Source organism: Mixophyes fleayi, chromosome 4, assembly GCF_038048845.1.
Source record: "Mixophyes fleayi isolate aMixFle1 chromosome 4, aMixFle1.hap1, whole genome shotgun sequence".
Taxonomy (NCBI): domain Eukaryota; kingdom Metazoa; phylum Chordata; class Amphibia; order Anura; family Limnodynastidae; genus Mixophyes; species Mixophyes fleayi.
Genome location: NC_134405.1, coordinates 232,208,624 through 232,224,490, shown reverse-complemented (window position 1 = coordinate 232,224,490; position 15,867 = coordinate 232,208,624). Strand labels below are relative to the sequence as shown.

General features: G+C 41.7%; 1 protein-coding gene across 2 annotated transcripts in view; it reads left to right on the top strand.

Moving 5' to 3' along the window:
- Positions 1–15,867, top strand: part of RASSF3 (Ras association domain family member 3) — a 191,466-nt gene that overhangs the window by 32,442 nt on the left and 143,157 nt on the right. The window contains exon 1 of one of the 2 annotated variants that reach the window (XM_075209463.1): positions 8,316–8,567. The exons of the other annotated variant lie outside the window; for it this stretch is intronic. Within the exon in view, the coding sequence (XP_075065564.1) occupies positions 8,447–8,567 (121 nt within the window). The 5' untranslated portion in view covers positions 8,316–8,446. Of the gene's footprint in view, positions 1–8,315; positions 8,568–15,867 lie in introns of those variants that run through there. 2 annotated transcript variants of the gene reach the window in all.

Genomic DNA, 15,867 nt, shown 5'->3' with positions numbered 1-15,867 from the left:
GCGCCAAAGCCGGACCATCATCAAAATATAAACAATATACAAATAAGTAAAGGGCAAGCAAAATGACAGAATCAGTAAAAATCAATAAAAGAGACCATAGAGAATGCAACTAAATGAAAAGACCCAATTAGAACAAAGAAAGCTAAACTCACAAAGAGGACTAACCTTACAATAATCAAGGCGGGAGATGAAAAAAAAAATAGACAATGATTTTGGTGGCATCTAGTGAGAAGAAAGGGTGAATCTTGGCAAGGTTGCAGAGGTGGAGGCGACAGGATTAGGCGAAGGGCTGGATGTGGGGAGTTAAATTGAGGTAAGCTCTAATAGTAGACAGAGAAGGGAGAGATAATTGTAAAGTATGCCTTAAAAAAAAAATGCTGTTTGGTTTTAAAGAGAGACTGTCACCAGAGTGTCTATTTTTATTTGTATTCGTTTATTTTGAGTACAGGGTGTTCAATTACTTAAAATACAAATATAGTAACCCCTACCCCTCCCACCAGGAGAGCATCCCAGAATTAGTGTGCCTTGTATGCACCCGTTGTCTCCCCAGCAGTATCTATCCTTCACACTACTACTCCCAGCGCTGTGTAGTAGTGTGTGGCCCACAAACCTCTGGCCTCCAATGACTACAATAGGGTTTGCATAAGTCACTGCTGGCTAGAGCTATGTCTCTCCAGCACTTCCTCCCTCCTGCAAGTAAACGCTCTCAGCTATCTTTACTGGGCAATTAGCATAATGGGTGCTCTAGCTTCAGAATACTGCCCAAACACAGCAGTGGAAGTATAAATATATATATATATATATATATATATATATATATATATATTATATGTGTGCGTAATTGAGAGATATCAAGCATATTGAAATTAAGGGCTATCACACAGGTGTGATTAATGCACAGATTAAGCCAATAATATGGGCATTAATTCGTTAATATAACTGCATCGATGAATGAATGCCCAGTATATTAATAAAATCACCCGGACTTCCTTCTAAACCATAATTCTATATGGATTTTGCTTAGATTTACCCTTTAAAATGTATTTAATATACATAAATTACAAATTCAAGGTTTAAAGTCATGTGTGTAGCCTTGTTTCAAGAACAAACCTGTCTTTGCATTCCTTCAGCCTCAAGCTCTATGTTCCTTTATATCCTCCTTCACACCCCAAAAAAATGCATGTTATATATTTTTACTTTTTCTTATTTTGATTATATTGAGATCTGTTGATTATGAAATACTGTAGCACTTGAAAGACTGTGACTCACTATAATTCACCGATTTTGAACATTTTCATTCATTGTATATGGTCATCTTTTAACTTTTTTCTTTCTTTTCATTTTTTGGCGAAGACACTACTCCTTATTATCAGACCAGATTTTATACTGGTTGATTCATCCCATATATTCTACCGTACCCTGTGGACATTATTCTTTGACCTTACATACCTTTGTTATTCTACCATATATTTATTTATATCTATAGGCACCGATTGGTTTTGATTACCTTGGTACTTTTGCAATAATCCAATTTTTTTCTCTTTGTATCTATACTTTCTGGACAGAATTAATTAATTTGTGCATTATTTGTTTTGGGTAATTATATTATACTATATATTTAGAGCTATTCTTTTGTAACCTACTTCATTTATACATTTAGCTTACCTATGCGCCTTGGAGAACATCCTGCTTTATTGTTGAGCAAATAAATCTATCTAATATTTTGTATGCAAGACTGTTTCATAAAGGGACATAACTCCACTCCTGATTAACACAGGGAACATAACAGGATATATGAGAACTCTACCTTTTTTAAGATTGTATTACTATACTATTGGGGACACTGACTTGAAAGTGAATACCATCAAACCTCTTACCTTTTTACTTTGATGAATATTGTTGCATGTAAGTGTCTGTAATAGTGATATTTTGACTCACACGTCATCAGATGCTCTTCTATCATTATAATGCCGTAACATTGAACATCACAATTTGTTTATTGAGACATTATCATTCTTGCATTCAGCATAGCTACCTTTATTCAATACCCTACACCTTGGGACTCTCTATCTGGTCACATTATAAACACTACAATATTTACCAAAGTAATAGGTGCTGGGATATTTGAACTATACAATGCTTCAAGAGTACATCGGGTTTCTCTTACCATGAGATGCACATACAGTAGATTCGGAACTGAGGATTGTGGTATATTAACAGATTTAGTAATGGTTAGTAATTTAGCAATGTTCAGTTTATAAAATGAGGCTGCGCTATAACGGTCTAGGATATGTTTCAAGGCTAACAGCGAAGTCTCCAGGCTGGTTACAAATAAAAATACATCATCTGCAAATAGACAAAATTTATACCTATATGAATTGAGAGTGATACCCAAAAGTCAACAGCTTGTCGAATTGTATGGGCCGGGGGTTCTATTGTGAGGACAAACATTAAAGGGGAGAGGGAGCACTCCTGCCTAGTACTGTAAGTGATGGGGAATGGGGAGGATAAGAAACCATTACTAAATACTTTTGCAGAGGGTCCCTGATATAAGGCCAATATAGAGTGTAAGACACTTCCCTGTATACCAAACTTGAGCAATACTTCCCTCATATATAGCCAGTGGAGTCTGTCAAAGGTCTTCCCTGCATCTAGAGAAGGCAAGACAACCTCCTCTTGAATCCCAAACAGGAGGTCAACAACATCCAATATACAACACGTATTATCGGAGGCCTGGCGACATAATACAAAACCTACCTGGTCCGGATAGATCAAATGTGGTAAAAGTAGATTCAGACGATCGGCAATCAATCTAGCATATATTTTCAGGTCAGTGTTGAGCAATGCTATGGGTCTGTAGTTTGTACAGTCCGAGTGATCCTTACCAGGTTTTGGTATAGTTATAATCTGTGCTTGAAACATTTCTGATGGGAAGTTGCCCCCCATCGAGATGTTATTATACAAATTGGTAAGAAGTGGGGCTACTTCCAACCTGAATGTGGTGTAAAAGGCATTAATAAAACCATCCGGGCCAGGAGCCTTGTTTTTTGGAAGACATTTAATAACATCTTCAACTTCCCGCTGGGACCAAGGAAGGCTGAGCAACTCCAAACTATCTGTATCTAAGGAGGGAAGATTCAGATGATGGAGGAATGCAGATATGGAAGCTTCTGCTTGTGTTATAGTGTCACTTTCATCCTGTAGGTTGTAAAGCTTAGCGTAATATTTGTCAAAATGGTAAGCTATGGCCGCTGGGTTATATATCTTATTACCTCTGGAATCATGAAGGGCTTTTATGCGATTCCTAGCTTGTTTACCCCTAAGTTTTCGGGCTAGGAGCCGACTGGCTCTATTATTTGATTTTGAAGCTCCAACGTAGCCAGATTGGACTTGAGGTTTGGATGGCGAAAGAGATATTGCTTTTTTAAGCGGGCACCTCTTTGGATAGCTGCTTCTCAAAGGACTGCCTTCAGAGCGCACCAATGGGTTGAAAGGGTGGTATCGTTTGGGTTATTAGTCTGCATGTATTGTGAAAATGTTTCCGAAAGAGTGGCCCTGAGCTTCAAAGAAGTAAGTAAGTAGGCTGGCATCCGCCAAGGTCTCGGAGGAACTCTAGTAAATTGTAGGTTCCAGGACCACTCTATCAGACCATGGTCAGACCATGTTATGGGAAGGATATTGATAGTGTCAGTGTGCTGAAGTGTCCATTTGTCTGTCAAGACCATATCTATCCTGGAATATGTGTTATGAACCTGGAGATTGCACTCGCCAAATATCATATAGGTCATGTTCCGCTAAGAGCTTACGAAAAGCAGTAGAGGGGCCAAGGGTAGAATCAGGGCCAGTCAGCCTCTGGGGTCTAGACTTATCTAGTTTAGGGTCTAGGGTCAAGTTAAAGTCGCCCATCATAACCAAATGACCCTTATGCACTTTTTGTACCTCATCACACAGAGACTTAAGAAAGGGGATTTGGCGAGAGATGGGCGCATCTAGTCAAACTATGGTTACCGGCTTATCCTCTAGAAGTCCCACCAAAATGATAAACCTCCCAGATTTACCTTCTACTTTTAGGTGGAGTTGAAAGTGTATGCGGGTGCTGAATAGGACAGCCACCCCATTCCTTTTGAAAGGGCCATTTGCAAAGTAACCCAACAAATATCTCAAATCTCTCAGTTGAGGGGGGGGGGGGAAAGTGTGTTTCTTGAAGAGCTACAACATCTGCTTTACAGTTATAAAATTTGGTAAGCGTTAAGCGACGTTTGTTGGGAGAATTAAGACTCTTGACATTCGAAGTATAAAACTTAACCATACTTTACAGAACTGCAGTGGGAAGATTTGTGATGAGAAAATATATATTGTACGTGACATCTAGAGCTAGAGGGACTAAGGGGGAAGGGGAGGGTTTTATATGGGACGGGTGGAAGAGAGAAAAAAGAGGAATAAACTGAACTGTCCCGAGAAACGGGATCAGAGCATTTGCCACATAAGGAAAATTGTGGCAAGTTAGATAACATTTGGAGGGGTGAAGGCAGTGGGAAGACCAGACGCGGCCATACGGTGGGACACGGAGCACCAGGACTCTGCCAACAGTCGAGGGTCCACCACCGCCTCCCAAGCACAATTGGGAGGAGCAGGAATCGGAGAGCCCAGGAAAATCCACGTAAAAGGGCAAGTTTGCGGGGTCGGTGTCCGGAGCCCACACAAAACGTGTCTCCCCAGAATGGCGTCCAAACAACGCCCCCATAATTTAAATATTTCTCTATTTTATTTTTGTGCTTGTCCGTTTAATATCGGCTTTCTGAATCCATCAGAAGCGAACAACAATATTTTTATTGTAGCCCCCGAGGAGCAGAGCAGTGCATCGCCAGTCCCCTAGCAAAACTTGGGTAAAGGCCAGGGGATGCCACTGTAGCCTCCCATGCCCCCACTCTGCACTGAAAAAAGATGGGGACTGTACATATGTGCCACTCAGAAGATGACTCCGCTCTATTCTTTTCAGAGAGAGAGTGGGCCTCAAGCAGAACTGCATCCTGTTTATGGTAGTGGAACTACCATGGGTGCAAGTGGTGTAGCTGCCACCAGGGCCTCAAAGCACGGGACACTGGACATTCACCACCCACATATCCACATCTCCTTAATACTCCTAGATCTCTGCTGCTATTCACTAAGGACATACTCCATATTCAATTTATCTGCTATTTTTATCCTACCTGTCTATTTGGTCCTTGATTATGTTCTACAGTACATTGGCCTCTTCTATCTAAATTATAATTTCCTTTAAACTGACTGCTTTAGAAAAGACTAATAAATGATGATGTTTCTCTCAACTGATATAGTTCAATAGCAAAAAAACAGTTTTTCTGTTTTATTTGTTCATATAGCAGGATCCTGCTTTTCTTTGCTCTGTTATGAGCCTTTTAAAGCAGAGGCTGAAGCTTCTAATGAGTGTGTTTGCCCAAGGCCATCCTATAAAGTGCTACTGTGTCTACAGTCTAAGCTGTGATCAAGCTTTGCCTAAACCACCAAATAGTTCCCTTGGGTTGACAAAAGTTTTCATACACAAATTATAGCTTCACAAACATTAAACATAAACTAACTTCTTTCTGCCTAAGGGTGGAAGGGATGAGCTGAAAGTGACTCTTTATTCCTTGTCTTCTGTGTAGAGTTATGAAGTAGATGTGCTAAAACTGTCACTTTGCCTCCAGAGGCCTGCTCTTCTGTCTACGACTAATGTAAGATGATGTTACCTCTCTGTCATTGCTAGATTTCTTGCTGTGTTTACATCTGTGCTCTCTGATCTTTTCCAAAACCACAGAGCGCAATCTTTGCTATTTAGTAAATCGAAACCTTATGTAATCCAATAAAGAGAATAAAAAGAAACTGGGGATCATTTATAAACAGCCAGTTCTGGAAGAGCTGTGGTCATATCATATCACTGCTTCTGTGACTGTTGCTCCTACTGTATATTTACACCGCACAGCTTTTCCTACAAGTTGTATCTTTTGCTTGGGATGGATATATGTGGGTGAATTCGAGACCATTCTTATTGAGTTTGGAATATACGCTGTTATGCACTGGATTATGTTCAATATCGGCAAATTAAATTTTGTTTTACAGACATGAAATTAAAAGGAGCTTCAAGGGTTAGAGCACATATTCAATGCTGTTCCTGGGTTGGCAGGGTGAAATACACTATGCAAAAGATTTGAGGGTATATCTACTAAACTGCAGGTTTGAAAAAGTGGAGATGTTGCCTATAGCAACCAATCACATTCTAGTTATCATTTATTTAGTACATTTTACAAAATGACAGATAGAATCTGATTGGTTGCTATAGGCAACATCTCAACTTTTTCAAACCAGCAGTTTAGTAAATATACCCCTCTGAAATATAAAAGTTATAGTTTTCTTTTTTGCTTAAAGTGTTCATATTATAAAAATGGAGAGGATTATTACAAAAATAAATTAAGATAACCTATAGAGCAGTATAAAGCAAGTCTTTTCATATATTGTTTTTATTACGTAATGAGCTGAATAGTTCAGCTTTTTCTATCTGAAACATTTATCCATGAATACTTGGGAGTTTGGTATGGTTGGTGGGAGGAGGTAAATGGCTAAAAAGATCATCTCTCTTCCCTTTGCTCATATATGTTATTTCAAAACACTAGACAGGATATTGTCATGTGTGTTTCAATATTGCACTTCCATATTTTTAAAACAGAAAACCAGTACTCCTCTCTTTTTCCCATAAAAGTCGCTCTTGCTTTCTTTGAATGCACTGGCCTGTTTATCTGTTTGCATCAGTAATCTGGATCCTGGGAAAATAAACATTCCAATGTATAGATTCCATCACTACAAATTAGGATAGGTCTGGGAAAACTGATGAACATGGGAGCACTGCATACAGAGTAACTGTATCAAAGTCATTCCTTTTATGTTATTAAAATTCTAAATTCTATTTATTTGCTTCAGTGTTTCAAATTGTTTGTTGATTATTTTCATTTTAATTGTATCTGAGTCATAAAAATCTTGAACAACACTTTTGTATTTCAGTTGAAACAATGTGTTTTCTATGTATCATTTATATATGTTGTGTTATCAACATATTTTGTGTGTACTCACTTTTTATTTTGATACTTGTGAAACTAAAATACATAAAGTTAATGTTCATAGTTAACATGCATAATGTTGCTGCTGAGCAGTTGCATCTAAAATAGAAGTACTGCACAGTGCCCAACTACATGATATGACCACTAGTTATGTTCATAATACAATACTTTTGTATTTTATTCACCTCAAAATTAATATCCATTTAGTACACATTCACACTTGTGTGTGCCTAATAGGGTTAGACAACATGCATCCATTGATGTATTGTGAATTATCCATTCTCCCGCAAGCAAGTTTGAGCTGTTTACGTAATGCCACCAGAGGGATCAATGATCCCAACTGCAACTCAATTCAGATTACATGCATCCATCATGTGAAAAGTATATGTAATCAAATCTGGGTTCTAAGTATTTGCCACCCTAGCCTAGGCTGTTGTGCATTGCTTCCTGCCGTCAAACCTATATTTTTTAGGTGCTCTATTACCCCAACATCCAATGTCCAGTATATCATGCACATAAATGGAAAAATCTTTTCTATCATACCTGGGATCCCAGTCAGTGGCGAAACTACCATTGGTGCATCGGGGCCAGTGGAGATAATGGGTCCCGCTGCATGGGGAACTAGCAAGCTGTGGGCCATGGTTCCCTCTGCCCCTGTTCCCGCTTCCCTGCAGCGGAGCTCACTAGTTTGGCCTCTGATCCCAGTAGATTAGAGAAATTTACCCTTGTCACAACCTACAGTCTTTTGAGGCTCCTGGACACACAGCCTTGAGTTTAGATTGGTACTGAAGACACATGCAGGTGGAGTTAAGTTTCTCAAAGTCACATACACTATATAGTCACAGATCACTATATAAGTGACATAGCTACATAGATGATTTATTATATCATATAAAACTCATTTTGCCAGATAAACTTGATTTATTTTACTAAGCAGAAACAGAATTTGTGTGTTCTATTGTATGTTGAAATAGGGGAAAGAAACCCAGTAGTATTCAAAAATATTACGGTATGTTTATATGAATAATGTTATTTTTATTTGGCCTAAGAGATTGTGTTCCCCAAATTAGGATTCACAGCATGTCTGCTGTTCTCTAGTGCTATATTAATACATACCACTGCTACAAAAGAGGGGAGGTCTTGGAGGAACCAGCTGACTGGCAGAGAAGAAGGAGGAGGATGCTGGACAACAGGTGGTCTTGAGACATGCTGGCTCAGGCACAGCTTAGAGCAAACATGTCACACATTAATGTGTTGGAGTCGACTTGCTCGTGCTGTCTGCATATTCAGCTGATCTTTGACACAAGCTCAGTGTGCCCATAGCGACACAACCAGCCATGGCTGTCAGACAAGAGCTTGGCAAAACAATCAGGAGGATAGCTCGTCTCTTTTTCTGGTTCCCCAAATCACTGAGAATCACCAGGGGTAGGAAGCTAAAGATTCTATGGAGAGCTGCTGGTAAGATACACTAAACATCTTGTATTTGTACTGCATAGGTTGCAAAAATCATGGCACAGTAAGTTGTGTGATTTCTATTCTGCATTTTTTCTGCCATTAAATGCTTTAGCTGTCAGTGGAGCTAGCCCCTCATGATTGCCTGCTAGATCTAGAGGCAGTGAAAGGGTTAGACTATTGCTACTGGTGTGTGGGCCTGCAGCAAAGTGTATTGCAGAGACATGCACACAATAGAGAGAACAGTTCTGCACTGGCTGTGTGTCTGGTTTACGTGGAATGGATTCATTTTAGACTATAGCTGCGGCTGATCGGGATCCTGTCTGCACCACACTATGCAGCACTTCCAAAATGACAGGTAATCACTTTTTTCTGAATGCAGGGTTAACACACAGTTTAGTGCTAATACTGCAGATTTTGCATTGCTTTTAAAACTATACATCATGTTTGTGCAATACATATGATTTTACATTTTATTAATGACTTTAATAATGTAAAATAGACTCATGTATGCATCAAGCTGCAGTATTGCAATCAGCCACCATAGGCTTCACTGTAGGCTCGTCAGTCCAGTGATATTTGGTTTGAATGAAGTGTTAGATGCTACTTTGATTGAGCAGGTGAATGTATTGATCTATTTTTCATTGGTGAAACTACATACAAAACAAGTTATTATACCATTTTAATTCCTTCCAAATCGTTGTCCCTCTTTTGAAGAACTAGTTCCTTAGGATCCAAAGACATCTGTTTCTTCTTCATTGTAGTTCCTTTTCCCCAAATGCTGTTTATGAGTTTGGTTCTTAATTTAAAATTAATACTGACTTGTGTTACAGTGTTACCTGTACCCATGGTAGAAATGTGAATAATGGAACATGCCTCTTTGAGTGAACATAAAGAGGTGTGGGCAACTTGTGTCTCACCATCTATTGTTGAATTGCACTCACAACATTGGTCTTCAAGATGCTGTTTGGCAGTGTATGGTAGTGGTGGTTCAACAACATCTGGAAAGCCTGACGTTGTCTATATTGGATATAGACTTAACCTATATATTAATTTCAGTGCACGTTATGTGTAAGTGCAAGTCCAGTTTGCATAGTTGCCACCATTTTATAATACATTACATGGCCTTATTGCTGCAGCACAGGTGTTTCTAAGCATATGTGATAATGTATTGGTTGACCTTGGTATATGAGTGTCCCCATAATGACATTTACTGAGCATAATTCAAGTTTAATTTTCTGCATGGTTAATACTCCTCTTTAATAAAAGGCCAGAGGATAATTATTGAGAATTGCAAAGAATATACAGAATAGGAAGGATTGTACTTTTCAGTTGATAAATATAGAAAAAGAAGAAGAGTCCACAATGCCAGGCTGTGGAGGGGAACGGAAACCCATCTGCCTCAACCGCTGTGCCCTCAGGGGAGTCCCTGGTACCCACCCTCCCCCTCTGGGCGCCCCTGGTTGCCATTATGATTTTTTGCCATTCTGCGGATTGTGTATGAAAGAATCGTACCACATTGCTGACTGATGTTATGTTTTTTGTTTGTGATTTTGTATACCTTGCTGGTGTTTTAGATGCCAGTTGGTGCAGTCTATCTATACATAAAAATCAGTGATTCCAATTGGAGCCGTCAGACGGATAATTTTGTGACATAGGGAGCAATCACTGAACCCTGAAAATATGTAGCCACTGCTTCGTGTTTTCTGTTTTGAGATTTTATACACATATTTTTGCACCTGTTTTTATGGAGTCATAAATGGAGTTATGTAGCAAGGTGATTAATAGATAAATCAAGCATATGGAACATGCAGATCGTGTTGTAACAGTACAACCTCAGTTAAAAAGTGCTCAAAAGCATCCTTGTTTCAAAAAATTAGGTCATGAGTTGAGAGAGAAAGAAGACAAGGGGGTAAATGTATGAAGCTGAGCGGTGTAATCAATTGTCGGCGGAAACGCCGAAAATCTCACGGTCTGCGCACTATTACCGTTATTACGGTAATAGTGCGCGGAAAAAACGTTACTACGGTAATTTTCTCGCTGGATTTCAGCTTGCAGCTGCCTGAGCCGCGAGCTGAAATCCAGCTAACTACTACCGTAATAACTGTAGTAGTTTTTACGCACCGAGGAAATGGCACAATTGAATAAGCCCCTGAAAGTTTCCAGCGGGTTTGAAAAGTAGAGATGTTGCCTATAGCAACCAATCAGATTCTAGCTGTCATTTTGTAGAATGTACTAAATAAATGATAGCTAGAATCTGATTGGTTTCTCAAACCTGCCGAAAAACTCTCAGCTTAATACATTTACCTCAAGGTGTTTCAAAATAGTGTTCTCAACCGTCGACAAGATAAGGTCCCTATGGTGGGCAGGTAGGTGGAATTTTGAGAACACTTAAAATGGCAATAGAACCTTCCTTGTCTCGGGCCTTTAAAATATCATGTGAACAAAATGATTAGCCGGAACTGGGATGTCTTTGATTCCATTCGGAAGTATACCACTTTAAGTGAACCTGAGGTTGTGACTTAATTGGGAGATAACAGGATTGTTTGTATTGATGATAAATTTAAACTTTCAGGGCAGCTATAGTCCAGTGCCCCAGGTTGACAAAGTGGTAGCGAATCTAGCTGGTGGAAGGTATTTGAACTATTGTGGGTTTATTCAGCGGTCAGATGTTGGTGTCGCATGATTTGACAATTAAGTTTGGGACTACAGTCCCAAGGTCAAATGTTATTTTCAGAAATACAGCAAAGAACTTATTGAGGCCACATACAGCCTGTACAGCTGCTTACTTAGATAACATTTTGATTTATACTCCGGACTGGGAGTCACACTTAAGTAAACTAGAGGCAGTCATGGCTTCTTTAAGGTTGGTGGAATTAAAAGTTAATCCAGAGAAATGTGTGTTGGCAATAAAAGAAGCCAAATATTTGATCTATGTCATTGGACAGGGTTTAATTAAGCAACAGTTGAATAAATTGGAAGCAGGAATTGGCCAAGGTCAGAAAAGAAGTCACAGTTGCAAATCTTCTTAGGCTCTGTTAGGAACCCCTCCAGCCGGCACAACAAAACCCGGAATCTACTCTGCCAATCAGGTGTTCACTGGAGCCCCTGATGGTGGGGACAGACTGGGCCGCAGACTGACAGAGGGTCGTGAAGTGTGTACCGGCTGGGGAGAACCCAGGCAAGCGGAGTGAGGTCCACGCAGAGGTCAAGGGCCGGCAGCAGACAACAGTATCGGTAAACAAGCTGAGGTCAGGGGTCACAGGCAGATAGCAGAAACGGTAAACAGGCCGAAGATCAGGGTCACAGGAAACACAAGCGAAGTCCAATTCAAAGCCAAGGGTCATACACGGGAAAACAGTAGTAGTATCAGGATACAGGAACAGGAACAAGCAGGTCAGCAGACTGGAGCAAAGAAGCTATAACCGGCAATGAGGTAGCAGACCTCATTGCCTTAAGTAGTAGGCCCAGCCAATCAGAGCCTGGCTCTGATAATCCTCAGCCCCCTTGCACCTAGATTAATTTAGCCCACAGGTGTTGTAATATGTTGAGCGCATGCGCCCGGCTTCTCACCTCCAGGACGCAGCGCTGAAGCGTCCATTCGTTGCCCCGGCAACGGCCGGGTCATGGGCGGAAGTGACGTCCCGGTCGCCATAGCGACGGCCGGGACGCAGGTAGGAGAGTCGCGGCGGCTGGGCACCGCCGTGGCTCGTAACAGTACCCCCCCTTGAGGAGGGGTCGAGGGACCCCGACATCCAGGTTTCTTTGGAAATTTTTTGAAGAAATCATTCAACTGTTTAGGCGCACATAGTCGTCTTCGCGGGACCCAGGATCGTTCCTCTAATCCACGTTTTTTCCATTGTACTAAGAAGTGTACCTGCCCCTGCACTTTTTTGGAGTCAAGAACTTTCTGGACCACAAATTTTTGTGGTGTGTTCCTATTTCCCACAGAAAGCCCTGTCGGCTGGGATTGACTCGGGTATAGTACTGGTTTAAGTAATGAACAATGAAACGTGTTCGGAATCTTTAATGAGCCAGGAATCTTCAACCTAAAAGCTACCGGATTAATCTGCTTGGTTATCATGAATGGACCAATAAATTTAGGCCCTAGTTTTTTACAAGGCTGTCTGAGCCTAACATTCTGAGTTGAAAGCCACACTTTCTGGCCCACTTTGAATGAGCAGGTGGTACAATGGCGGTCCGAATTTTTTTTAGCAGACAATGAGGATTTTCTCAAGGAGGACTGAACTTTCCTCCAAATTACTCTCAGATCAGCAGTTGTGGAACGAATCTCCGGGATACCAGCACATTTAAGAGAATATAGTGAATTAGACCTGGGATGGAAACCGAAGTTACAGAAGAACGGGGAAGTTTGAGTAAGATGAGTTATTGTAGGCAAACTATGCCCAGGGCAGCAAAGAGGACCAGTTGTCATGGAACTCTGAAGTATAACATCGGAGGAACTGTTCCAGTGACTGGTTAACCCTTTCAGTCTGCCCATTTGACTGAGGGTGGTATGCGGATGATAAACTGATCTTGATTCCAAGGAGAGTACAGAAGGATTTCCAGAATTGGGCTATGAACTAAGAACCCCGATCGGAGACGATGTCAGTAGGAAGTCCATGGAGTCGGAAAATATGTTGAATGAATAAGACGGCCAAATCCCGAGCAGTAGGCAGTTTGGTTAGTGGAATGAAATGTGACATTTTGCTGAACCGGTCTACCACGACCCAAATGGTAGTGTGTCCTGCAGAAGGTGGTAGATCAACTATAAAGTCCATGGACAAGTGCGTCCATGGTTTTGCAGCAATGGCCAAAGGAACTAACTGACCTACTGGACGGGTCCTGGGGACTTTGTTTCTGGCACAAACCTCACATGACAAGACGTGACTCTTGACGTCAGCAGACAAAGATGGCCACCACACAGTACGGGAAAGGATTTCTATTGTCTTAAAGACTCCCGGATGTCCGGCAGTTTCACTATCGTGTGCTTCAGCAAGCACTGCCCTCCTCAGATGAACTGGGACAAACAAACATCCTATCGGAGTATTATCAGGGGCTAATCTCTGAAACCTCTGTAAAGTACAGCTGAGGTCTTGGGTTAACCCAGCATGAATCATAGACACAGGAACAATAGGTTCTGGGCTAGTGACCGGAGCATGATGTGCCAGGAAACTTCTGGACAGAGCGTCCGCTTGAATATTTTTAGAACCAGGACGATAGGTGATAATAAAGTTGAACCGAGTGAAGAACAGCGACCAACGAGCCTGTCGGGGGTGCAGACGTTTGGCTGACTATATATATTGCAGATTCTTATGATCCGTTATAACGGAGATCTGGTGTGCAGCGCCTTCCAACCAGTGTCACCATTCTTCAAAGGCCCATTTAATTGCCAGCAATTCTCGGTTTTCCACGTCATAGTTGGTTTCTGCTGAGGAAAACTGACGGGAAAAAAAGGCACATGGATGTAAGCGGTGGGTCTGGGGATCTTTTTGTGACAAAATGGCCCCAGCACCGACGTCAGAGGCATCTACCTCAAGAATAAACGGTACCTTAGGATCCGGGTGTCTGAGGACCTGAGCAGACACAAAAGCTTTCTTTAGGGCTTCGAATGCAGTTCTTGCCTGTTGTGACCAAACAGCTGGATCACCTCCTTTACGGGTCAAGGTGACGATGGGAGCCACGATATCTGCAAAACCGCCAATAAACCTCCGGTAGTAATTGGCGAATCCCAGGAATCTCTGGACCGCTTTGAGGTTATTCGGTTGTACCCAGTCTAGGATTGCTTGGACCTTGGTTGGGTCCATAGAGAATCCTTCCGTGGAGATAATATAACCAAGAAAGGATATCTTCTGAACCTCAAACTCACATTTTTCGAGTTTAGCATAGAGGTGATGTTTTCTCAACTTTTGTAACACTTGTTTGACATGACCCTGGTGTACTGACAACGAGTCCGAATATATGAGGATGTCGTCCAAGTAAACCACAACGAAATGTCCCAGAAACTCACGTAGTACTTCGTTAATTAGATCCTGAAACACTGCAGGGGCGTTACTCAGACCAAACGGCATGACCAAATATTCATAGTGGCCGGAGAGCGTATTGAATGCCGTCTTCCACTCATCACCTGCTCTAATACGCATGAGGTTATATGCACCCCGGAGATCAATTTTGGTGAAGACTGTTGCACCTCTTAGTTGATCGAACAATACAGAGATGAGAGGAAGTGGATAGGTGTTTTTAACTGTGATGAGGTTCAATCCTCTGTAGTCAATACAGGGTCTTAGCCCTCCGTCTTTTTTAGATACAAAAAAACAACCAGCTCCTACTGGAGATTTGGATGGCCTGATGAAGCCCTTTTCCAAATTCTCCTCAATATACTCCTGCATGGACTTGGTCTCGGGAGCTGAGAGGGAATACAGGCGTCCCTTAGGCAACTTGGAACCAGGTATGAGCTCGATAGCGCAGTCGAAGTCACGTTGAGGTGGTAGGGTATCCGCCACTCTCTTAGAAAACACGTCCCAGAAGTCGTGGTATTGTGAGGGAAGTTGCTCCGGAATAGACTGGACCAACCGCAGCGGTAGTGACAAACAGGACTGTTCACAATAAGAACTCCAGTGGACAATTTCTCCTTTTATCCAATCCACTACAGAGTCATGCCGGGAAAGCCATGGGTGACCCAGGATCAAGGGCACCGATGAGCAATCAATAAGGAGGATAGTTATTGATTCTGAATGGAGGGCTCCGATATTCAACTGTAGTGGTGGGGTCTCCCAGGAAATCTTGCCACCGGGTAACGGAGCTCCATCTAAACCACAAATCGTAACAGCAGACTTGAGTCTTACCATTGGAATTTCAGCAGTGCGGGCGAACCCGATGTCAAGGAAGTTGCCCGCAGCTCCACTGTCAATGAAGGCTGCCAGGTCCATGGAACGGGTATTGAACATGAGCTGCGCAGGGATCAATACGGCATTTTTCGGGGAGACAATTTGCAGACCTAGATGAACTTTCCCCTTGTTCCCTAGTCATGCTCGTTTCCCGGCTTATTTGGGCAGGAATGGGAGAAATGGCCTCTTGTGCCACAATACAGACATAGGCCTTGTGATCGTCTCCTGTCTCTTTCCTCAGGGGAAAGGCGATATGCTCCTAATTGCATTGGTTCCTCACCATCCGTGGAAACAGGAACAAAGGCGGTTGGAGGTGATGATGTCTCCTTTTCAGTTTTCCGCTCTTTATACCTCCTGTCAATTTTAATGGAGAGGTGCATCAGATCCTCCAGAGAGCTAGGAGATGGGTATTGCACCAA